This window comes from Antechinus flavipes, chromosome 4 (assembly GCF_016432865.1).
Source record: "Antechinus flavipes isolate AdamAnt ecotype Samford, QLD, Australia chromosome 4, AdamAnt_v2, whole genome shotgun sequence".
In the NCBI taxonomy this organism is placed as follows: domain Eukaryota; kingdom Metazoa; phylum Chordata; class Mammalia; order Dasyuromorphia; family Dasyuridae; genus Antechinus; species Antechinus flavipes.
In genome coordinates, this window is record NC_067401.1 from 103,099,164 (window position 1) to 103,126,662 (window position 27,499).

The 27,499-nt window shown below is 34.4% G+C and overlaps 1 protein-coding gene across 1 annotated transcript in view; it reads right to left on the minus strand.

Moving 5' to 3' along the window:
• The window catches only part of PGBD5 (piggyBac transposable element derived 5), a 165,297-nt gene that overhangs the window by 56,479 nt on the left and 81,319 nt on the right, over positions 1 to 27,499 (minus strand). Inside the window, exons 2-3 of the mRNA XM_051993628.1 lie at positions 14,097 to 14,524; positions 1,289 to 1,423 (exon numbers count right to left, since the gene is read on the minus strand). Coding sequence (XP_051849588.1) covers positions 1,289 to 1,423; positions 14,097 to 14,524 — 563 coding nt within the window. The remainder of the gene's footprint in view (positions 1 to 1,288; positions 1,424 to 14,096; positions 14,525 to 27,499) is intronic.

Consider the following 27,499-nt stretch of genomic DNA (forward strand, 5'->3'; position numbering starts at 1 on the left):
CCAGTATACTTTCCCATGTTATTTTATATATTATGTCATATTATATATGTATATTTAATATACATTTAATATGTTAACATATATGTATATATGAGTTATATATAATATGTGTAGCAATATTTATATATTGTATAATGTTATATTTGTCATATAGGACGTGTGTGTGTGTGTGTGTGTGTGTGTGTGTGTAGGAGAGATAGAGAATCAGAGAGATACTGCATATAGCATATGAAGGTAAAGGCGGCAACATTCTTTTTTGTGCTCTTCAAAATGCCTTGTAAATAAGAAATGCCCAATAAATGTTTTTTGAAAGACTGAAATGGGAGAACAATCCTGGCTCATAGACAAATGCACAAAATTGAGGAGCCCCCATTTAACCTGTTGCTTCTGGAGAAGGAAGGTGGAAAATATATCCTGACCTACAAGGTTTTATCCAGAGAGGCAACCCCATTGTGAAAACACCAGAAAACAGCTTTTTAAAACTGAATTTAAGCTACCTGTGCCTTCTGCATAGGGAAGGAGATAGGACAGCAGATGTTTTTTGTTTGTTTTTCTCCAATTCAGTGAGCATTTAAGTGCTTTGCATGAATAAACACCATACTACTTCCAGGGAATATCAAAACAAAATAAAACAAACAAAAAATGACCAAGTCCCAGCCTTCTAGGAGTTTATATTCCATTAGAGAGGAATTAGCCCATCACAATTAAATTAATACAAGGTTTGTACACACTAAATATGAAGTAATTTGGATGGTAGGTGGGGGGTTAGCAATTAAAAGGGATCAGAAAAGGCCTTGTGTATGAGACTTTTTAAAACTGAGTCCTGAAGAGAGCTAAAGTGGATCCAAATAAAGAAGAGTTTTCCAAGTACTGGAGGGAGTTGGGGGAAGAGAGAACCATACAAAGCCAGAAGGGAAGAAAATAAAATGCTGGGGAGCAACAAAAGGCCAGTTTGCTGAAATATTGAGTTGGTCTCTTACAAAGCAGTGTCATTGGCTAAATTTTTCAGCCGTGGTCTAGGGAGGGTCTTTAGAGTTTCACATTGCTGAAGCCCAAGAAGGTAGCTATTATTAACTTGTCCATGTCAGGATATGAGTTTTCAGTGGAGATGGGAGAAGCTTGGAGGTCAACTAAAATTCTGTATCTACCAACCAAACCACTCACCTCAATAATGAAAGGAGAATACCAAGCTCTCCAATTGTTTCACTAGAAAAATCACCTGAGAGCAGAGAAACTAAGGAAGCCTTTGATTCTCTCCCTCTCACCTGGTCAAGCTCCCCGTGCTCACCTGACTGATGAAGCCTGTGGAGGAACACTGCCTGACCCAAAGACTAAATTTCCTCTTTTTCCTCTTGCGCAGCTCCCGCTCTGTGCATGTAGCGATGAACACGGGGTCCTCATCAATCAGGGGTTCATGTAGCACCTGCCAACATGATGAAAAGAGGAATCATAAAATCTTAAACAGTAAAGAGACTTCTGGACACATCCCAGTCAATGTAATAATCTCTCCCTGACATGAATACTTCTATTTATGAGGGGCTTGACTATTTCTTCTTTATTTTCCTCTTATAAATATTTATTTTTCCCAATTACATGTAAAAACAATTTTTAACATTCATTTTTTAGAATCTTGAATTCCAAATTTTCTCTTTCCATCCTTCTTCCACCTCTCTCATTGAATAGGCAATTTGATATAGGTTAAACATATGCAATCATGCAAAATAGACATTAAGTGATGTTAAATGAAATGAGTAGAACTGGGAGATCATTATACACAACAACAACAAGATTGTGTGATGATCAATCGTGGTGCCCTTGGCTCTTTTCAACAGTGAGGTGATACAGGACCATTTTAATAGACTTATGTTATAGAAAGCCACTTGCATCCAGAGAGAGGACTACAGGGACTGAATGTGGATTACAATATAGTATTTTCACCTTTTTGTTGTTGCTGTTGTTTCCTTGCTTGTTTTTTTCTTTTCCATTTTTTTCTTTCTTGATCTGATTTTTCTTGTGTAGCATGATAAATGTGGAAATATGTGTAGAAGAATTCTACATGTTTAATCTATATTGGATTACTTGTTGTCTAGGGAAGGGGGGAGAAAGGTGGAGAAAAATTTACAACACAAGGTTTTGCAAATGTGAATTTTGGAAACTATCTTTGCATGTATTTTGAAAAAGAAAAAGCTATTATTATAAAAAAGAAGGAAAAAAGTTTAAGAAAAAGTTTGCTTTGACTTACATTCAAACTCCATCAGTCCTTTCTGTGGTAGTGGATAGTACTTTTCATTATAAGTCCTTTGGAATTACTTTGGATCACTGAATTTTTGAGACTAAGTCACTCATAGCTAATCATTGTATAATATTACTATTATTGTGTATTCTCTTCTGGTTCTGCTCACTTCACTTTGCATCAGTTCATGCAAGTATTTCCAGGTTTGTCTGAAATCTGCCTGCTCATCATTTTTTCTAACAGAATAACATTCCAGCACAATCATAAACCTCAATTTGGTTAGTCCATTCCCCAACTGATGGACATCCCTTCAATGATGACTTCTTTGTTATCACAAAAAGAGTTACTATAAATACTTTTATTCATTTAAGTCCTTTTTCTTTAAAAAAAAAAAAAAAAACTCTTTGGGTTACAGACCTAGTAGTGATATTGTTAGGTCAAAGGATAAGCACAGTTTTCTAGGCTTTTGAGCATATGTTCAAATTGCTCTCCAGAATGGTTGCATCAGTTCACAACTCAATTAGTGTCCCAATTTTCCCATATTCCCTCCAACATTTGTCATTTTTTTCTATTATATTAGCCAATATGATCGGTATGAGGAGGTATCTCAAAGTTGTTTTAATTTACATTTCTCTAATCAACAGTGATTTAGAGCACTTTAAAAAAATAGTGCTATAGAGAACTTTGATTTCTTTGTCTGAAAAATACCTGTCCATAAAAGGTCATACCTTTGACCACTTATCAATTGGATGACTTGTATTTGGAGGATGACTTGTTTTTAATAAATTTGATTTAGTTATCTATATATTTAAGAAATGAGACCTTCATCAGAGAAACTTACTGTAAAAATTTTTCCATGGTTATGATTACTACGTATTTCTCTCCGTTCTATTTTTCCCATTGATTCTTTTCGCGTTCACCTTTTCCCATCCCTTCCTCAAAAGTGCTATTATTCTGACCACTGCTTCCCCCAATCTATCCTCCCTTCTGTCAGTCTCACCTCTTTTTTCTTAATTCCTAAGGAATAAGATAGATTTCTACGCCCAACTGAGCATGTATGTTATTTGCTCTTTGAGCTAATTCCAATGAGAGGAAGGTTCAAGTATGTTTGGCCATCTACCTTCCCCATCTCTCTCTCCCCTATAAAAACTCTTTCACATCTCTTTTATGTGAAATAGCTTATCATTCTTAGATCTCCTTTCCTCCTTCTCCTAGTTCATTCTTCTTTCTCAACCCTTTTAGATATCATACCAACATAATCAACTCACATTCATGACTTCTAAGGTAAAGTTCATAGGAGTTAAAAGTATAATCTTTCCAATCAAGTATGCAAACAATTATTGAATCCCTTATGATTTCCTTTTTTTAACCTTTTTATGCTTTTCTTGAATCTTGTATTTGAAAGTCAAATTTTCCAGTTACCTCTGTTTTTTTTTTCTCATCAGTATTGCTTGAAAACTTTCTATTTCTTTAAATATCCATTTCCCCCCTGAAATATCATACTCAGTTTTTTTGGGTTTGACAGTCTCTTAAGACTGCCTTTTCTATTCTTGGAAAGCCCTATTTCTTAGAAAGTACTTTCTTTGTGCTCTTGTCTATTTCCTTATAATTTCTATTTAGTTCTACCCTCTAAAATTGAATACAATCAATTTAATCCTTTATCATTGAATTATATACTACATACATGAAGGCAACTCTTCAGATCTTCACTGAATTAGAGTTTTAGAGCTGGAAAAAGTTTCAGAAACCTCTAGTCCAATGAATTCCTACTACAACACAATAATAATAATTAGAAATTATATAGTACTACATGGCTTATAAGGCTACTTTCTAAAGCACATATTATCTCATTTTGGGGGGAATATTATTGTGCTGTAAAAATGACAAGTAAAATGGCTTCAGAAAAACCTAGGAAGACTCATAATAACTCATACAAAATAAACTGAGAACAAAGAGAACATTGTATATGGTAATAGCAATATTCTAACAATAATCAAATGTGGAGAATTTAGCTGTTCTGATCACTACAGTGGTCCACAACAATTTCAGAAGATTCATAATAAAAACTCTATATACCTTCAGATAAAGGAATAATGAACTCTGAATTTGATTGAAGCATATTTTCTTTCACTTTGCTTTTCTTGCCTTCCTATCCTTTTCATGACTAATATGGAAATATTTTTTGCATGACTTCACATACATAACAGTATCATATTGCTTGTCTTTTCAATGAATGAGCCATGAAGGAGGGAGAGAATTTGGAACTCAATATAAAAAAAGAATATTAAAAAAAGTATGAGTAAACATAGATAAAGAGAAAACTACTTATTATTATACATGGAGTATAAGAAATATGACAGATAATGTTGAATAAAGGAAATTGAAAAGTAGAAAAAAATCTGATTTTATCTTAATAACAATCTTGGAAAGTAGGTGCTTTATTATTATCCCTATTTTGTAGATGAAGAAACTAAGGCAGACTGAGGTTAAGTGACTTATTCAGTCATACAACTAAAAAACATCCAAGATTAGATTTTAATTCAGGTCTTCCTGATTCTCTCTAGACCCAAAACTCTCTCCCTTTCATCACCTAGTTGTATCTTATAGGTAGTCATCTAGCTTCTGTTTGAAGATCCTAATATGAAGAAACATATTCTCTCAGCAGGTCATTCCATTTTTTGACAATTCTATTAACTCAATTATTTGAATAGTTGAACAACTCTAGATTAATTGTTAGTAAGTTTTCCCTGACTTTAAACATATATTTGCTTTTTTGTAACTTCTACTTTTTATTCCTACATCTGGTCTCTGTAATCAAATGAAATAAATATATTTTGTGTGAGAGCTTTTCAGATACTTAAAGCCAGTTATTAACCCCTCACTTCCTTTGAGTTTTTTCAAAACCCTAAGCTTTATTCTCTACTTCAGCTGATTCTCATATGGCATAGATTGGGGATCCTATATACCATCTTAGTCATCTAGTCTATTATCTCTTTTTTTCTGCAAAGGTATGAGATTGAGTGATGTCTCAGAAACAGTCTGGATAATTATCATCCAAGAACCAATCTAGGTAAGTGGACCAGTCTCATTAGATTCAAAGAGACTTATCACCAGAAGGCTGGCCACCAAGTGATTCATTTTTCCAAAAACAATAACTTGTGAATACTGCCTACACAAGTAGAGGTGGAGATATAAAATGAGACAGACATTTTTGGACACAGCCAACATGGGAATTTATTTTGCTTGACTACATGTATTTGAAGTGTATATATAGGGGGGAGATGAGACAAGAAAAGATAGTGATAGTGATAGAAAGTGATAAAAAAAAGAAAACACCAATGAAACATAAAAAAAAAATATGGAAGAGAGCAAAAGGATGTTTCAAAAAGATACAGAGAAGCCAGTCAGTTTTATTATTTTCAAGGGCAGCAAGGTGGCAAATTAGACAAAGTTTGGGATATTTAAAGTCAGGAAGATCATCTTCCTGAGTTCAAAGCTAGCCTCAAACATTTATTAGCCAAATGACCTTGAGAAGTACCTTAACTCAGTCTGCCTCAGTTTTCTCATCTGTAAAATTAGCTAGAAAAGGAAATATCAAACCACTCTAGTATCTCTACTAAGAGAACACCAAACAGAGTCTTGACTGAAAAATAACGCAATAACAATTTGTTAATTTCATGTTAAATTTAATGAGCACTTCAAAATACTATCTGATACAAGTTCATAGTTGCATATAAATTTTTTTGTTAATAATAATAGAGCTCAGGTATATCTTATATGCACATAAAATTTATTATTATCATTACTTTTTTATTTTTAAATTATTTTAAAATATTTGGAAAGTGGAGGAGTTTTCAATTCTGCAACGCTAAACAAAGATTAAAACTACACTGATTAAATAAAGGATTCTTTAAGTATTGAACTTAGATGACAGTTTTGTTTTATTTTGTTTTTTGAGCATCCCCATCAACAATAAGGGCTCCTTGTAGTTAGCTGAACTACCACAAGTCTTTTACATATAAAAAACTTTCAAGATAGGACCCTTTTATTTCATATTTGCAAAAGGCAAATGAATAGCAAGCACAATCTGAAAGCTTCCAGCCTGCATCTCTCACTTCTGCCTTCACATATACTTCAGCCTTCCTGACTCAGAAACCATTTATAGCCCCATTTGGAACCACTCAAGCAAAATGGACAAGTTACACACAGAGCAATCCATTGGTGGGTAAAGGATAGAAGAAGGGGCTGACAGGCTCTGAAAGCTAGCAAAAGGTTTGAAAAAGAAAATATTACAATGTAATTTATGATAAGGCATTCTGCTTCCAATTATGCCTTCTTCAAAAATGAATCATCTTCCTCCTTTGAGATTACACTAAATGAACCTATTCACTCTCATCTTCAAAAAGAAAATGTACTTATAATCCATTTGCATTAAACATATAATCAGGCACATATTTATATTTAATCCATGCTCCATCAAAGATTGAGAGTCAGCAAGAATTTCTGACCTATAATGATTTTTCCTTTCCACAATCATTTAATGAATTTTTAATGGCTCATTACTAAAAGCAGCCACAGCTCAATATGTTCCCACAGATTCTCCTAAAACTTTGAATGCCAAAAAGATCACTTTCTTCCCATTCTGGATTCTGATTCACCAACTTTTCCCTGTTGATCTACACATATGTACTGTGCACATATGTGCAGAGGGAGTTGGAAATGAGAAAAAAATATTTACTTATTTTTATTTTTAATTTTTGTCACATGAACCTTCCCTCCCCTACTTCCAGTTTTGGAAAAGATCATTTCCCCCTTTTTATAGTTTATATTTATATGGTTATATTTGTATAATATATTTCTATAAAATATAGTTTATGTTTCTATATTTATATTTATATAAATTGTATATGATTTGTATATACATTGTGTATAAATTGTATATAAAAAGGATTAAATTTATTTTGCTTGAACCCAGAGGACAGAAGTAGGACTAATAGATAGAAGTTATATGAGACACATTTTGTCACAATATAGGAGGTACTATCCCAACAAAAATGTCCAGAAATGGACTGAGCTATTCCATCCAGATTATTTAAAAGACATAGTAAGAATTCACTATTTGAAAGCCAAAAAAATTATAAAGATTGAAATTAAAAGAAAAAATATTTAATACTGTTCTCATCTCTTCAGCTATTTTTATAAAGGAACTGCCAGGGGAGGAATCAATAGCTCTTCAGGATTGCTGACAGTCTACCTCAGGTCAGTAGTTATAGCTTAAGGCAATTTATTCATATGTATGACCCAAAAGGATAGAGAATTGCTTAAATACAGGATAAGACCACTGGCTATATTACTAAAGAGTTCACAATTTACTTAGGAACATATGATAATATCTTATATGTTACTTTATAAATTTTCTTAATAAAAATGAATGCCAAGTAATAGAATTATCTAATGCTAAAGTTGGAAGGGACTTTAAATCATCTAGTCAAGTTCACTTTATTTTGTAGATGAAATGAAGTAATTTGTCCATATCCACATTATTAATTGGTAGCTAGATCTGGATAGGAACACAAATCTCTGCACCCCTATCCCATGTTGCTTTCTACTATTACAGCTGGGCTCTACATAATGAAGCGTTATCAGTACTGAGATCCAGTCAAGGTTCATCCTTGGCACTATTCAATACTATTATAACCAGGGTTTATTTCTGATCATTTTCTGTTAAATTTAACCACCACATAAATACCTAAAGGACAGTCAAAGAATTAACAAGGCAGGAGGAATATATAAAAACAACTTCTCTTTTAGGGAACTCTTTTAGAAGGATCAAAAAAGTAAGGAACTAGAGACCACTTTTTCTAGAAACCACAGGAATCACTGTATTACCAAATTCAACCTTAAAAGACTCAAGAACTTTTGATGTGTGAAAGTCCAATATATTGTAGGGTAAATATAACTAATTCCCAATTAGTTGGGGAAGAAAAAAGAGGTAGCTTACATTTTTTGCAGGGAGGACTGGACTTGTGATTTCATTGATATAAGGAATTCCTGGTAAGGAAATGCCATCTTCAATGCAGGTCAATTACTGTTCTTCAATTCATAGTCTTAAAGGGTGATATGGAGACACAGAGATTTCTCAGCTTCTTAAACTATAGTTTGTGACCCCATTTGGGGTCTTGTGATGGAATGTGGGGATTATTAAATTATAATTTAATAATAGTAAATATTTGATTTGTAAATTTGTATAGCTATTTTATATAGAGATATAAAATCTATCTATTTACCTATATATCTGGGGTATGTAAAAAAACACACAAAACAAACTGAATGGTTTTTATCCCTCAAGATGTAGACTCCTCCATGAAGTCCTTCTTGACTCGATTTCCCTCTCCCTACTAAGTAAAAGTTAATCCCTGTTTAAACTTTAAATTGTACTTTATTTGTATATTATCATATTTATTTATATATTTATACTTATTATGTCATCTTATTTATATCTTATCTTGTTCTGTTTTCTAATATAATTAATTGTGTATGTGTTAACAGAAGAACTTGAAGCTATTTCTTTCAAATGCCAAGGCAAGCTATCTACTACACCATGATGCCTTTCCACACTGGGATCTTCTCCAGTCTTATGGCTAACACAATCCTCCATGACTAGGATGCCCTCCACCTTCTGTTTTTCAGAGGATGACTCCCTTTCTTATCTTCCTTTTAAAACTAAGTCCATTTTCAACTTTTTCCATGAAGCCTTTTTTGATCCTACTCCATTCCCCTCCAAATTCTCTCTGCAGCCACAAATATTCAGTTTAACCATATTTCACATCATATTTCATCACTATCACTCTATAGAATGTAAGCTTCTTGAAGACAGACTATTTTTTAAGATACTTTCTCTCTAGCAAATATTAACCTCATTGAAAAAATTGCCAATCATTTGTGTGATTTTGGAAAGATGCTTTAACATCCTGTGCTTCAATTCTCTAATCTGTTAGGTGAGGGATATAACACCTAATTCATTCAATAACAGGACTAAAAAGCAAGACTATAACATTTTGCAAACAAGGTAGAAATAGATGCCATGGGAAAAAGGAACATGACAAGAAAAATGTAGATAATGGAAAAACAAAAGATGTAATAAAATCTATTTTTCAAAGGAAAAAAAGAAAGACAACATGAGTTGAGAGGAAACATTTGACAACCTGGGACTTATTTCTTTAAATAAACCTGACTTGTCAAACAGATCCTTTTCTATATTTTTTCTTTCAAAATCATATAAAAATACAGAAGAAAAAAGATGAGAGACAGAGTTAAAAAAAACAAACCCCAAAATCCCATCACATTATTTTCACACTTCTCTTAAGAAAATATTTGTAAAATACTTAACACAGGCCTGGCACATAGTAGATATTTAATAGACACTTTCTTTTCCTCCTCACCTCCCCCAGTAAGGAGCCAAGGCAAAGTAGAAGGTGCTCTCATATGATCTTTTTCATTCAATTCATATTCATCACTGTTCCCTGCTAGTTTGCCTTTGACATACTATTGGTATCTTTTCTGGAAAAGAAAAATCTACATGTTCAGAATTTTCAACTTGCTACTACTAGGAAAACGTTTGAATCATAAACTCCATGAGGTCAAGAATACTGTTTTATTGATCCTTGATCTCTTCAGGGGTCTATCACTGAGCTTCATAAATATTGTCCTTGGAGCCAGAAACACTTGCCACTAACCCATACTGGCTTATGTGACCCCAGGCAATTCTCTTTTACCCTATCAGATAGTGTCCCGAAAATCTCCCCCTCCTGACTCAAGTAAATTATCTCTGGGACCAAAATTCCAACTAGGATTCTGCAAAGATCACTACAAAGGCTCATAGTTCTATAGCAAGATTGTCTAAAACCTTCTTACTGAGGGTATTGTTGTCTATTGAAATGACACAGAAATGCCCGACAACATCCTAGGCCTGAGTGATTGTGCTAAAAATGATGGTGATTGAGTCAGGAGAAGTTGTCCACTCTGTGGCTTATACAGGAGCCAAGAAAAAAAGTTCCACCTCTTTCTTGGAACCTTTTCTGGTGGGACCTTTTTCCAACATTTTCTTCCTATGGAAAATTAACATTGTGCTGTATTTTTTTAATAACCAGCATTATTCTGTGATCCATCCCTTTCTTCATTTTATCAGACTCTACTTCTCGAGGGAAGGCAGTTTCTGAAAGGTTGGACTGAAAAGTGACTGCTCTCAAGCCCAAAGATGTATGTTTCTTAATTAGCTTGGGCTAGTTCCCTCTCAAATAGGTTCCTCTCCTTCCTCTGAAGCAGAGAACCAGCTTGGGCTAGACCCAAAATTGTTTTATTGCTCAGTTAGGAGAACCTAGATGTAAACCAAATCTTTGTTTTAGAGATTTCTTTAGAGTTGCTCTAGAGTGTCAGAAAAATACAAGCAATACTTTTCCCTCTTTTCACTCACCAACCCTACTAATCAGAAGATGTTACGCCACCCAGAGTGTCTCTCTCTCTCAGCCTTAGGCTTCTAATCACTACAATACAATTTAGAGATGGAAGCAAATTAGAGAACCATCAATTTCAGCCTTTACAAATGAGAGATTTAAGGTCATAGAGATGAAATGGCTTTCCCAAGATTATTCAAGTTATAAATAACAGAGATTGAATTTGAAATTATTAACATATGGTAGTTAAAAATATTAGAAATTGAGGGGAACTCATCAATTAAGGGAAATGTGGCATATGATTGTAATAGACTGTAATGTATTACTGCATTATAAGAAATGACAAGTAGGATGATTTAAGAAAAACTTGAAAAGACTTACATAAGCTGATGCAAAGTGAAGTGAGCAGAACCAGAAGAACATTGAACACAGTAACAAAAATATTATATACAATGATCATCCATGAATGATTTAGTTATTATCAGCAACATAGTGATTCAGGATAATCCCAAAAGACTCTCAATGAAAAATGTTATTTGCCTCCAGAAAAAAAGAAATGATGGACTCTGAATTGAAGCATATTATTTTTCAATTTTTGTATTTTTTTTACAGTTTCCCCCTCTGGGTTTATGTTTTCTTTTACAACAGGACTAAATTGGTAATATGATTTGCATGATTGAACTTGTATAGTCCATATCATAATTGCTTAATGTCTCAGGGAAGGAAGAGATTTTTAAAAAGGAGAGAAAATTTGGAACAAAATATTTTTTAAAAAAGAATGTTTTAAATTGCTTTACATGTAATTGGGGAAATATAATTTTATGAAAAGTACAGTATTAGCAATCATAAAACTAAATGCTAAACCCTGTGACATGGACACAAGTATTAGAGAAATTCAAAAAAGGAGAAGATAAGAATAATAAAAACTTTTCAGATGAGGTGAGACTTAAGTTGTACTTTGAAAAACAGGGTGCTAGATAAACCTTTTAGTTTTCCACAGATCTTTCAACTAACTGAGCAGTATATTGAAATCTTTTGTTTTTTATGTATATATTTTAATAAGTAGTGGAAGATTTTGTGGATATCCACTAAAGTCTTATGAAGGGGGTGGAGGAGTGACCTTTGGTTCTCCAAAGCAGTGTCAGCAGAACACAGGTCCTAACAGGTTTGAACAAGCTAAAATAGATCTATATTTTGGAGGTCCTAGGACCATCCTATCTAAGTGCAGAGAGACTCATCACCAAAAAAATGGTAATAATTCAATGAATTCTGGGCCCACAGCAACTCATAAAAAATTATCAAGTCTCTTAATCACTATCAAATTAGTGATTTACATTAACAAAGAAAGTGTCCATATTGATAAAGAAATCATAGATCATTCAAAGTAAAGTATTAGAGTATAGAAAAATTAGACAAGGTTGAGAAAAGTTTATTTTTAAATTATAATTTAAATTCAGGAAGGATGTAAATTACAATTATCCTTTCGATAGGGAGAGGAGCTAGGGGCACAGTAGGACTTTCCTTCAACTCCCCCATGATATGGAATATGTATATAAAAGGTTTGGCTTCCTCTCCATACCAGAGAAGAAGCCCAAATTATTTTGGCATTAAAAATAAGATATATTGACATTATACAATACTATGCATACATCTTATTCATTTCTGAATTTCTAAACTTTTTCTCTTGTCATATGTTGGGCTTCATGTTTTACCTGAGGCTTCCACAAAACTCCCTTCCAAAATTCCCACTTAATTTCTTGTGCTTATCCATAATATATCAAAATCATAATGGAGACAGTTGTAATGTCGAAGGGATAACTGTACTAAATAGTAGGGATTGATTCATATCTTTAGAGCTTATAATAAGTGCTTAATAAAAAACTTGATTGGTCAGTACATACACTATATAAAAGAAAAACTAAAAGAGCTGAAGGGATGTCAGTTTCTACTGTAACCTGTATTTCTTGTTCCCATGTAGGACACAGGAAGGAAAAAAAAAAGGTTTTACATGCAGTACGAATCTCTTTACTATAAACAATGGGAAGTATCACCAAAGGGTTTTACAGCTACTCACTGAAGATATTTAAGAAGAAAATAAAAGCCTTTATATTCTTAGGATTCCTAAGCATCCCTGAGCTCCCTCTTTTCTAGTCTTGATTTGATGACAACTGAAGATGTACACCAAAAAAAAACCATTCACCAAACCCTTTATTGTATTACTATTGCAGGGCATCCAATAGCAGTCTGCATTAGGAAAAGGAATATGAAAGCTAACTCTCACATTAAAAAGATATCTGTAAGGCAGCCACTAAATTTAAAAGTTTTCAGTCGGTCATTAATTGCTTACTATATATCATGCACTTTACTAAGCATTGAGGATATTAGGGAAGGTAAAAATAATGACAAAGACTCTAACTTATAAGAAGAAAGGATTTAAGATAAGTCTCATAGGAGAGTCAGAGAAGTCAGGAGGTAGATGTGAGGAGCAAAAGCTTTCTAGATATGGAGGACTGCCAACATAAAGTCAGAGAACAACTAGAAGTGTATGTCGAACAATGCTGAATGAACCCAAGTGCACTTGTTAGCATTTTTATGATATGGACAGTAACCATCAGATCCACTGTTTTTTCTGTTTGTAGCTTCAGGAAAATAAATTATATATTCAACTAAAAGTTTTTTTTTTTTTTTCCTAAAGCCTATTTCTCCTCGCAAGATAACTTCCTCCTTCTGTCTCAGAAGTTTCTGAGCTGTCATCTTCAAATGGCTACTTGGTGCATACTCAATGAAGGCAAAATAATATTAAATTTAGACCAAGCAAAACATAATTAGGAATGCAAATCTGCTCTTCTCTATCACCTGCCCTTCAAAATAAGTCACAGTGAATTACAAAGTTGAACATAAATAATTTTTGTAAAAACCCACTGCTTTCAGAGTAAGGTAGCATGGCATAGCAAATAGAGTAATGGACTTGGAGTCCTGGTTCAATTTCTATCTTTTGATGCTTACTGACTGGGTGACCAGGACAAGTCATGACTCTTATATGTCCCAGGTAGCTTCCTAGGACTGTTAGGTAAAGTTTTGGATGAGTTGGGGTCTGTTGGTGGGAGATTTCTATTTTGAAAAGCAACCAAGTGCCATAACAAACCAACTGCTGGATTTCAAGTTGGAAAAACCCGAATTCTAATCCTGCCTTAGACTCTTATTTGTGGTGTGTCTCTGTTCTTGCTGACTCCATGCCCAGTGTTCTAGCCACCACACCACCCATCTGCCAGGACTACCTAATACTTGTTGCTTCCACGACAGGCAGAGCACAGCCTATTTAAGGAATCACACACAGTTGGAGAAGCATTCAAATGCAGAGAGCAGTGAACTAGAAAGATTTCTAATAGTGGGGAGAAGGGCACACTTACCTGAGTTTGGGAAGGCCTAAAAGCCGAGTCAAAGCCATACTGTAGGGAATCTAGGAAGGGCTGGATCTTGTAGAGACCATGTGTTGTCTGGCTGGAACGAAAAGCCACCACATGGAAGTACTTGAGAATCTTCTCGAAGCGGGACTGGCTCATGACAAGGGCTATGCTTTTGTTACTGTAGAAGCCACTGCTCCAGATGCTGAGAACAGACTCGCAATGGTAGATGCTTGTGGAGATCATGTAACCGAGGAAAGTCTTCATCTCCGTCAGGGTCACCTCTGCCCAGGCCCCATCACTCCCAAACCTCTCTTGATACTTCTTGGCGTACATGTTTGTCTGCACCACCATGTTTTTAAGAACATTGTCGGGGACAAAGAGCTGGAAGAAGTCCATGGCACTGGCACTGGGGGGCATCTTTCGAGTTGGTCCTATACCCATAAAATAGAAGAGATTACTTATTACAACAAACACACAAAGCAGAAATCCAGAAATTCAAAGGATCATAGGCTCATAGATTTTGAGTCAGAAGGGACCTAAAAAAATCACTTAATTCAACTCCCTCATTTTACATATAAATATTGGGGTAGTTGAGCCAATTACTACCCATATACCCCATTTAAAATAAGTAATAAGATACTCTAGTCTTGAGACTTTTATCTAATGAGAACATTTATATTAAATCAATCAAATAAATGCCTGTGGATCCCCTACAAAGCAACAAAACAGTCATCCTTTGAGAGGGAATGATTTGATGAAGGGAGGGAGGAGAAAACTTATGTCTTCTCCATCTCTACCTTGACCAGAGCTTGACCTCATGAGTTTTAAGAGTCTTGGAATATTTAGACTTTGCATCAGCATCCCTAGCAGTATCCTCAGGATAGCAGTGATTGGTGGCAGTGTCCCTCATATCAGGAGCCAAGGACAAACTAGATACACTGAGGGAAAAGCAGCTTATAAATAAGGACTCGACAATGAGCCAGGCAGAAAGATACACCATAACTAAAAGTTATATGCAAAGTATATGCAGGATCAATAGGAGATAATGAACAGAAAGAAGGGACTAGAATTAATACAAGTTATGGAAAGCTGCTGGCGGAGGAGAGATTTCATATGGGGCTTATAGGAAGCCAGGGAGAACAGTAGTTGGTGGGAAGAAGAAGAATATTCAGCCATGGGGGACAGTCAGAAAAAATGCCCAGTGTCTTGTTTGTGAAATAGCAAAAAAACCAGTATTACTGGGTAAAAGAGTAGTGTGGGATGGGGAAAAAGATATGAGAAGGTCAGAACGATCTGGGTGACAAAGGGCTCATTTCAAAAAGTTATTAAGTATCCAATATAGACAATACACCATTTGATTTAAAGATGGAAAACTGTATCATCTCTGTCCTTAAAAAATTTATAATCTATTAGATAGACAGGATATAAACAACTGCAAATTTTTTTTGGGGGGGGGGTAGAAGAGGTCAGGATCTGTGATTTCCTTTGTGCAGTGAGCTTACAGCATGGAAACTCCTTCTACCAATGAAAACCAACAAATAATTTAAAATCTCAGATAATTTCCTGAGGCACTGAGTGGTTAAATAACTTACCCAACATTTCAAAAACAGGATTTAGAACAGGTCCTTTCTGACACCAAGGTTAGCTCTCAATGTCCTATGTGTCCTGTTATGTCTCAAATGAAACATGTTGGGAAATGATGTTTCACAGGGAACCTTTACCAAAAAATTCTCTTTTCTGAACTTTGATGACAAGTGGTAATTAAAGGTCCATTTGAAATTTTGAGAAATTCCTCTTAAATTTTAAGAAGATGCTGCTACTTTCACCTAGATGGAGCACTTAAGTGGAACCTATGTAGATAGGGAGAGATTGTGCTGGACAATATGTCATTTAACAGTCAGAAAAATGGAGACGGGAGAGATAAATAGTTCAGCTTGGTTATAGAAGAGTATACAAAAGAGAATTTTATAAAGTCAGCCTGGGAAGAGAGACTTCAGCCAGACTATGAGGGACTATGAAGGCCAGAATAAGAAATTTATATTTTATTTAGTAAACAGTAGGACGTTAATAGAAAGTTTTTGAGCAGGGTAGTGACATAGCCAGAAAATTATCTTGGCAGCAGTACTAGCACTTAGGTGTTACTGCCTTGTCAAACAGAACTCTAAGCTCATGGAAGGTAGTGATAATATTCCTTCTTTTCCACCAGTATCTCCCCAGAGTACCCAGTATACCACTGAGCCCATAATAAGGGCTAAAATAAACATGTGTGGAATGGAAATTAAACTGAACACATCTGTACATTTATGCAAATTAAGAAATCAGGTCAGATTTTATAGTAATGGGACTAGAGGGAAGTAAATCTTTCCATCTAAATTACATTACTGGGTAATTAGATGTGTACAAGTTCACTTGAGGACATTAGCTATGTTAATGCCATAACTCTGGTAAGGCCTTGGGATATTCCAGAGCTTAGATCCTTCCTGAAAGAAGGACGCTGCTTTCAGAATGATCTTCCAGCTAAACTCTTCACACACTTAATCCTAACATCTCCATTAATTGAGAAAATGATAAAAATATTGACCCAAAGTGAAAAGAACAAAGTATGTGTTCATGATTGTAGATGGTGGGGAGGACCTCCTATTTATTCTGCCTAGAACTTCCTTTGTCAATTCAACTCTGCTAGTGTTTTCTAAATCAAAATTCAATTCAAATGCCCTTTTCTACTGACCTTTTTTGATCCTTGTAGTTATCTCATCCTTCCCCACACCAAATTTTCTTGTATTTATTTGTATATACTTCTATGTGTATATACTCTCTCCCTTAATGTATGTAGTACAAGCTCCTTGAGGGGAGAGAACATGGTGGGTATTTAATAAAAGCTTTTTCATTGATCTTAACGCTTTGCACTTTATGTTATAGGGGGCAGGCTTTTATTACTGAGTTCCTACTTTCTCAGGTCCCTTCCCTTATAATCTTCCCCCATATTCACCCAGGCAAATAAATATTGCCATCCAGTCTCCAGACTGTTGTTCTGACTCTTTTTAATATGGTCTGGACTTTTCTTGGCAGAGATATTATAGCTGTTTGCCACTTCCTTCTCTGGGTCATTTTACAAATGAAAAAACTGAGGTAAATAGTGACTTCAGAGGGTCACATAGCTAGCTGGTATCTGAGCTCAGATTTGACTCATCTTCCTGTCTCCTAGCCCACCCCTCTAACTAATGCCCTGAATATTCTCTTATCATGGGTGGAAGAAAAAATGTTTTATCATCAAAGATTTTCTGGAGGCACATTTAAGGTCTAATAGTTACTGATCCAATGAGTGGAGGCAGAAGTCTCCTTATTCAAGACTATCTTTAAACAAATGCAATTTTAAAAATTCATTTAGTAATTCAAATTAGTTGTACACAGCATGGACTAGCTAAACATAGTCATCCCTATATAAATCAATCTAGGAGTGTTCTGGAGCCAGCTAGAACTTATGAGAGTTGATTGTTAAATTTTTAGTGAGAACACTGAAACCTCAAGAATCAGCAAACATTACAAATCAGAGTTTGATTTATTGTTTTGTTAAATATTTAGAATTAAGAAAGTAAGGGAAATGTTAATAATGCATATTAAACTAAAAAGTGTATTGTGCTCACATTTTCCTCACAGAGAGGAATACTTTCCAGCACAGTCTTAAAGACTTGAAAAACCTATATCTTTCTTTGATCCAGCAGTGTCTTTACTGCATCTGTATCTCAAAGAAATCATAAAAGAGGGAAAAGGACTCACGTGTGTAAAACTGTTTGTAGCAGCTCTTTTTGTAGAGGCAAGGAACTGGAAACTGAGCCCATAAGTTGGAGAATGGCTAAGTTATCGAATATGAATGTTATGGAATATTATTGTTCTATAAAAATGATTTCTGAAAGGCCTAGAAAGACTTACATTAACTGATGCTGAGTGAAGCCAGTAGAACCCAGATAACATTGCACAAAGTAACAAGATTATGTGATGATAACTGTAATGGGCTTGGTTCTTTTCAACAAAGAGGCGATTCAAAACAATTTCAATAGACTTACAATGGAAAGGGCTATTAACATTCAGAGAGAGAACTATGGAGACTGAATGTGGATCAAAACATAGTATCACCACCTTTTGTTTTTGTTGTTTGTTCTTGTTTTTCCCTTTTGATCTAATATTTCTTATACAGCATGACAAATATGGAGATATGTTTAGAAAAATTACATGTTTAACCTCTATCAGACTACTTGGTGTCTAGAAGACAGGGGAGGAGGGAGAGAAGGAGAAAAATTTAGAACACAAGATTGTACAAAAGTGAATGTTGAAAATTTATATATATAATATACATATACATGTATATTATATAATATAAAAAAGTTGAAAAATACCTTTGCATGTATTTGGAAAAATAAAATACTATTTAAAAAAAGAAAAGAAAAAACCTGTATCTTTAGGTATCATAAGCGTCTTTCCTCCATATCTTGGTTCCTGTTAATTGATGATCTCTCTCAAGAAAAGCTTTACTAAGAAAAGATAAGTTTCAGTTTCATTTCTAATTCACAGCTCAGAGGATGAGATTTTTTTTTGTTCTTTGTTCTCAAAGAAGACACCATGACATTAGGAAGGTGATAGATGCCATGACATGCAGGTGAACTTAATTTAAGTGAGGGACAGCTTAAGAAAGGGAACTTAGAAATCATCTAATCCAATTCAAGTCTCACCTCAAACCCATTTTACAGATAAAGAAACTAAGATGTAGAGAAGTCAAGTTACTTGTTTAGGGTGGTAAGGTACCAAATAACAAATTGTAAATAGCAGAAGCAGGATTCAAATACAAATAGTTTGACTGCAAATTCAATATTTTTTCTATTTTACAAATAAGCAAAGTCCAACTTCATTCTATTTCATATAATATGGAAGAAAATATCATAAAGAAATATTTTCCCCAAACATAAGCTAAAGTCAATGATTGTACCAGGAAAGAATTGGCTCCCAAGCTACAAAATCACATTTAAAAAACAACAATGGCAGCAACAATTCTGTGTCTGGTGAAAAGTCTTATTGGTAGGTCATCAGCAAACTAATCATAAAGTTATATATAAAAGATCTGCTTCTTGCTTTCAGCTAAAACAAGGGTTCTCAACTCCCTTTAGTCTAAGTCATATATACTTCTGTTACATCCTGAGGTCTTGCTAAAACATCAAATCATGGGCAGATAAAATCATATATTATTTAGGGCTAACCTCTGAAGAAGCTGAAAAACAGAATTTTTTACTGCTACATCATGCTGAGTTAGCAAAACAGAACAGAGAATAAATATTTGTGATTAAAGTAATTTTGTCTGGTCATTTCAAAATGAATTAACACACACTGATTTGCAGCCATAATTTGGCAGCACCACCCAAAGGTTTCAATCAATCAAGGGTTCCAGGTAGATAGGGATACAAATCAATCGCTTTAAAGGGAAAAAAGAACCAATCTTTTCAAAGGATATGATCCACACTGGCCATGCTTTAATATGATTCGTCTAATTAATGAGATTTAGCATAGACTTATCCCTTAAGAAAGATAAGGGATTTAACATGCCATCTAGGGGAGGGGATGGGGGAAGGAGGGAAAAATTTGTAACAAAGGTTTTGCAAGGGTCAATGTTGAAAAATTACCCATGCATATGTTTTGTAAATAAAAAGAATTAACAAAAAAAAAGAAAAACATGGGAACCAGGGTATATTATCTCTACACTCCTCTTCCTCATCTTCTCTCCACTTCCATACTGCTGAAATCCAGTTATAAAGAACATCAAAGGGAAAAGAATTCATAGCAGATAGGGAGCAACTTTCACAGGAGTAGAGATATAGAGGGTACATAAAATGTGAATTGGATTCAGAATCAAAGGACCTAAATCCACGATTCTGATAGAGCACTTCACTTCTCTATGATTCAGTTTCTTCCCTTATAAAATAAGGTTCCTCTCAACATAATTTTACTTTTCCTTTGTTATTGTTGTTCAGTTGGGTCCAACTCTTTTTTTTGTTTGTTTGTTTGTTTGTTTGTTTGTTTTTTTTTTTTTTTTTGCAAAAAAGATGCTGGAGTATTCTGCCATTGCTTCTCTAGCTCATTTTATATAATTGAGGCAAATAGAGTTAAGCCCAGGCTCACACAGCTAGTGGATTGGATCTGAGTACCCTATCTATTGTATCATCTGATTTTTCCCTTATGTGCCAGCAACGGACTCCTCTTCCCTCTCAGTAATTTAGGGCTTACAGAGAAGAAAGAAAGGGAGACAGATTCTTGCTTGCATGACTTTAGTTCTGCTCCCCCATTTCTTCTGCAAGAATTGGACAATTCTCCTGGAGCACTGCTGCGGGATTTTTCCTCCTATTCTCTAATATAATCATTTATTAAGTGCCTGTTTTGTGTCAGGTATTGTGCTAAGACTTGGGGATACAAAAAAGGTACCATTTTACCTCTTCTCTTACTCCTTCACCCTTCACCCTGAGCTTAAATATTAAAAAAAGATACAATGAAGTGAGAGTTGTGAATGGAACTATTTGCTGATCCTTTTTGACATCTCACCAAATGCTCAGTAGTCCTCAGAATCCATCTAGTGTATGTTATATAATCTTTTATATTATATATCTTGAGCTCCATTTGGGAGTGAGGGAGGTAATTCCTTTTTCCTATGAGTGCTCACGCCTTTCTCAGAGCCCCAAGCATCAATTTAAAGATGTGCTGAATGAATGTACCATTCAGTATAAACTGATGTCCTGTTGGCATATATTAGTATTCACCTTGAATAACAAAGAGGCCTTTAAAATTATTATTATAATTTATTATATATAAATATGACACAAATTTATATGAATATAAATAAATGTTGTAATAAATATATTATAAATTTAAAATATGATATAAGTATATATAAATTATAATATAAATGATAGTTATTCAAGTCTAGGCTAAATCTGAGCAGGGATAATAATAACAAGTATGGAAATGGAGTTCCATTTGAACACCTCCAATCACATTCCATAAAGGGATGATGAGGAAAATAGCTTATTAAAATGTTTTGAAAGCCAGCTGCAGCTGCTCCTTATCCTCAGCTACAGACCAACATTTCTTTTCTTTTTTTTTTTTCCTAGATAGTGCTGAGGGAGAACAAGTTATCTCTTTGTGGAACACCTGAGGCCTGTGTTTTGTTGGTAGCATTCAGCTAATGAGCCAATCAATTGTTTCAGGCGTTGCCTTCTGATCTTCAACTACATAGCCAAGATAATTAACAAGGAACACAAGGGATCATAGATCACATATCCAGAGAGAGCCTTAGACATCATTTGGTATAATCTATTTATTTTGCAGATGAAGAAATAGACCCAAAGAGGTTTAATAATTGACTTAAAGTCCCAAAGGTGATATGGTACTGAACCGAGATTTGAACCCGGGTCCTATACCTCCAAATCTGTTGCTCTTTCTGCAGTACCATGTTATCATCTGCATTGGATTATCAATTATATTGAGGGACATTTTCAAACCAAAACAAGAATTATAAACAGATGTGGGGCTCTCTAGAGGAAAAAAAGTACCCATAGCACATTTTAAGTTTAATTTGCATTGTTAACTTTCTTAAATATGAAATCAACAAAGCACTACAACAAAACAATAAATTCAAGCCCTCATTTGTAGCATTTGCTGATTTCCAAGGTGTAAATGCTCATTTAAATTCAAAAATTGTCTCTCAAAAGCTGGTAGTAGTGGCTAAAATACATGCCAGTTTTGAATCTCCCAAATACCACCATGAGGGCTGCATGGGGCTTAAAGTTCTTTATATTAAAGGCTAATTCTGACATTTTACTCTCCTCCCCATACCTACTTCCTACATGTGTTATTCCTTTTCATAAAAATAACAAAGTCTAAACTACCATTGTTCTTATACCATCTTTCCACAAGGAATATTTTAAGCATACAAAAACTCCACAGGGCTTTGTTCATTAGGAAACTTAAAAGATAAAATTTTGTTTAAAAATTCCAGCCATGACTTGAGCTCAAGGGATCATTTACAGTATTTCTTAAATATCTATTACATGTGAGACACTATATGAGGCAATAGAGATATAAGAGCAAACTCCTAAATAGCTGCTGCCCTCAAGGAGATTATATTCTAATATTCCCTAGGGACATTATGTAAACACCATTGACTCACCATCAATAAGGTGAATATTTTTTTTTTCCTACCTGTGGTATTGGATTTATCCTATCTACTCCTAATCGCTTACTAGTGCCCTGCCACTAATTACTCGTGTGAGCTGAGGCAAGTGGCTTACCTTCTTTGAAGGCACTGAATTAGAATCAGTAAGATGCAAAAGACAGATGGATGCCCCAACGCAGCTGGTTTACATCCTGCTTCTGACATCTGGGTGGCTCAGTGAATGCACTGCTAGACCTGGAGTCGGGGAGACTGACTTAAGTTCAAATCCAGCCTCCAAAACTTGCTAGCTGTGTGACCCTGTATAAATCCCTTAATCTCTGCTTGATTTAATCCACTAGATAAAGAAATGGCAAACCACGCCAGTATTTTTGCCGAGAAAACCTCGTGGACCTTATGGTCCATGGGGTCACAAAGCACCAGACACAAGTGAAGAACATTACATGTTGGGACTTGACAAGGAAGCTAGAACTCAGGGGGAAATCTGATAGCAAGCTGAATTTTTAAATTGATTTCCTGTAATTTAGAACCTGAAACACAGAGAATTCAATTGATTTGTACAAGTCACACAATACATGTGTCACAGTCAGAACTTGAACCCAGATTTTTCTGCCTCTAAGGCTGGTTCTTTATACACTGTAATCTGCTGCTGATGCAAACTAAATTATTCACATAAACACAAACTACATTAAGACTCAGTGACCAACAAAGCTGATCAACTTCTTCAGGAACTCAATGCCCAACTGTAGTCTGTTCTATTCAATGAAGGCCTGCTCTCATACACACACAGAAGCATTAAACTTGATAAAAATGCATATGTATGCATTTATATATCATACCCTAAAAATTAAAAAAAATTGAAATTGAAAAAATTCCTGATTTTTTAAAAAAAAATGGGCCATGTTGCAAACATATCCACCACGTATCCAAAGATCTTAAAAAACCTAGACATATAGAAATAAGCATTTTATTTCACTTGGCAGTTTATATTTCACATGAAAGATCCAATTCTAGCTCCTGTCAAATACATATAATGACATTCCCTGAAGAATTTGGGGAATACACAGCTCAACAGAGTTAGTGCTGCCCACATTCCTAATACAGAGTTGCTGATGAGAGCAACATCATAAATAAATGACGGCAGAGGACCACGCCAGAGTGCTACATAAATACTACATGTCTGCCCTCTTCATTAGTCCTGTGGTAGGCATCCCATTCGCCATTAATTCAGCACTCACTACAAGGCCTCTCAGCAATTCAAATGCATTTCAACTGATTTCTGCCTCTATTTAGGAAGCTACTATTTGCTTTCCACCATAGAGACAAGCTGCCCTTTAGACTTTAGTATCGAACAGAATTCAGATTGTGCTAATAATGTATGTTAAAAAAAAAAAAAATAGGTGATGCAATTTTAGGCCTTCAGGCCAGATCCAACCCCTAATCTGAAGGTCACTTATGTCTATAGTTATAAATGTGAACCATGATTTTAATTATTTTTAGTAGTGAGAATAAAAAAACCTACAAAATGAAAATGTAAAATTTTCTGCCTCTTTTTAAAGATCTGTTAATAATAGCTAATCAAAATAGCAAGTAATATCCATATATATCACAATTATGTAATCATATTGCATTAGCTAATTATAATACATTAGCTAATGGCTTATAATAATAGCTAATAATAACAATAACCCCTAGGTGGCCCAGTGGATAGGATGGCCCAGGAAGACTCCTCTTCATTAGTTAAAGTCTGGTCTCAGATACTTACTAGCTCTGTGACCCTGGACAAGTTACTTAACCCTGTCTACCTCAGTTTTATCATCTGTAAAATGAGTCAGAAAGGAAATGGCAAACAATTCTAATATCTGTTTTGTGAAGAAAACCCTAAATGGGGTCAAAAAGATTCAGTCATGATTAACAACAACAATAATCACTCTAAAGCAAAGCATTTTATAAGCATCATCTCCTTGGTCCTTCCAAAAACCTAGAACTTATCACTATTTTGTTTTTAAGAAAAATGCAGCAAAAATTATGTGACTTGCCTAGTCACGCAGCTAGTTAAATGTCTGAAATCAAGTCTGAATTCAGGTTTTCTGACTCCAGGCCCAGCACTCTCTCCACTGTGACATCTAAAAAGTTTTAATTATTCTGTGTATCACTCTTATTTAATGTAGATGGATGCTTTTGTATCTACTCTGAATATGTTCTATAGATGCCATTCTCTTTTCCTTACTGGACCATACACAAAAATGAAATTGGATTTTATTATTGTTGGTGTTATTATCAAATGTTTTAAGACAGAAAAATACAAATTAAAATGACTTTTAAAATAAATTAATTAAATGTTTTACTATTTTTTAAAATAAAATCTGTTTTGTGAAGTAAATGTTGTTTTAAATGTTTTTGTAAATGTAAATGTTGTTGTTGTTATATATCAGTGTTTTTCTACCCCTAGCATAAAACAAAGTTCTGAATTCATTGAGTATCTACATTTTTTTTTGGAGATAAAGAGTATTTAGAACTACAGATTTAATTTATTCTCATCACCCACCTAAAATGTGGGGTATAATATAGATGCCCATCATTGTGAGAGTCAGAATAAATGAAGCAACCTGAATCTTATTTTTAGCTCTGTTTCTGTCTAGTAACTGCCTTTAGCAAAATACAATCTCCCCAAACATCAATTTCCTCATCTCTCAAATGGGGAAAAGATATTCTCTATCTATAACATGAAGCATTTGTAAAATGAGATAACAATTGGATGAAAAGCTAAAAATACGACATAAAGTATCACATTATTTCTATGGAAAAGACAGTAAAACAAGTTGACAATTTAAAAAAAATGCAAATCCTGATTTCCTACTGAAATCATTATAAATTGGGAAATGTGTTCTCATGGAAAAAGCAGGAAATGGGTTTGAAAGAAATACCATTAAAAGCTATATTATGAGCATTTGCCCATCTTCTGTGTCACCACTGAAACAGATGGCTAGTTAGGAAATAGAAACTTTAGTGATTATAAATTGTTTCATAGAAATGATTTATTATCACGAAGAAAGAGATATTATTCTTTATTTTTAAATTTTATATTTTTCTTTCAAAGATACTTTCTGATATGGGAACAGAGTAAATAGGTAGATTTTGTGAGTTTGTTCATTAGAAATATATAGAAAAGGTAGGCATATGCAATGGGCAGCTAGAGAGTGACCCATTTTAAACATTGTGATCTATTTGGATAGATCTCTCCAGGTAATTGTTTCCCATATCTTGAAAATTCATAGAGACATAATATTACATATTATAGAGAGAAAGGTGGAAGGGAGCTAAGAACCTACTGAGTCTAATGCCCTCGTTTTACAGATGAAGAAATTGAGGGATGAGGAAATTATGTTACTTATCTAAAGTTACACAAGTAACATCAAAAGCATGTTAATTTAAAATCAGAACCAATTCTTTCCCATGTATGTGAAAAATCTAATTCATTTAAAAAATATTGCTATTAAATATCAATTCATATTTTCACTACTCAAGTCTCACCTGTTTTGTGGCTCTCTATCACTCTACACACGGTCATGTTCAATACCTCATTCATTAATATATGGAAAGAAAACTGGACTTTTAAAAAAAATAGTTGGTTTAAAACCCAACTAGCTAGATGTTCCTGGAAATTCATAACCTTACTAAATTTTTTATCTATAAAATGAGAATAACTATAGTTGCCCCGTCTCAAAGAATTGCATTCGGGGTAAATTAAAAAAAAAAATTGTGAAGAAATCTGTATTCAGTTTGCCTAATATTTACTGAGGCTGCTATGTGCAAGGTATAGTACTAAGTACCCACACATGTACACAAATAATAAAAATACAAATTAAAATAATATGTGTGTGGACAAGATCAAAATGAGTAAAGCAAAAAGTTTGGGGAAAGGAAAATCAGGAAATATTTCACTAGGAGGAGATGATATCTGAATGAGCCTTGAAGAAATGGAAACTGTCAAGTCCTTATAAGGTGACTTAGCCCCTAGTTTCTAAACTCTGGGCTTCTTTCTTTTGCCCCCACTATCTTATTCTGCCTCAGTTTCCTCCATCCATGCTAGACTCCAGGGTTAGACCTACATTTGATCCTTCTCTCATTTTTGGATGGTTTATGAGGTGATATTGCTCATAATCTTCCATTTCATTCTCTGTAAGTTTACAATGAAATTGTAATTTCATTGGCAAATTCCCTGGTAAGGAAGCTCTCTCTCACTATGCAAACTGGCACCTTTGATACTTTGCTACTAGCGTGTTGAGAAGTAGAGCCCTGCCTAGGGTCACACAGCCTGAATATGTCAGAGACAGGATTTGAATACAGATCTTCTTGCCTTGCCCAGTGTTACACAAGTAATAAGTGTCTGAGGTAAAATTTGAACTTGGGTCTTTCTTTAGGGATGGTGCTCTATCCACTAAACCACATACTGGTTTCCCCCACAACACAAAATCTTTAAGATTTTACAAATTTATTTACCTTCTAAATAATGATATTTTTGATTAAGGCTGAGCTTTGTTGCCCCTAGGAGAGAGACTGAGAGAGAGAGGGAAGCTGATAACTTTTCCCAATTTAAATCCTTAAATCCTTTTCGTGAGCAAGTCAAGATATCATCTTTGTGATGTCATTGGTCTTCTTCAAAAATGAAGGACAAACAATATCTCTCTAAAAATTGCCAGATAGATTTTTGTTGTGCAGCATGACAAATGTGGAAATATGTATAGAAGAATTGCACATGTTTAACCTATATTGGATCACTTGCTGTCTGGGAGGGGTAGGGAAGGGAGGGAAAAATTTGGAACACAAGGTTTTGCAAGGGTGAATGTTGAAAACTATCTTTGCACAATTGTCAAAAATAAAAATTTTATTTTATTTATTTATCAATTTTTTTTAATTGACAGATATTCCCAAGAAAATCGATAGCCTGTTGGTAAGTTCTTCCCCAATCCTTCAATTTCTTCTCCATTCTCCATAAGATTTTCCTAAATAACAGTCTGATTATGTCATTCCCCTCCCTCCTAATAAATTCCAGTGGTTCATTATTGCCTCAAGGATCAAATACAAAATACTCTATTTGGCATTCAAAGCCTTCATAGTACCCTTCTTTCTAGTATTATTATCCCTCAGTGTCTAAAATGTCCTCTTTGATCCATTGATATAAAACTTATTCACT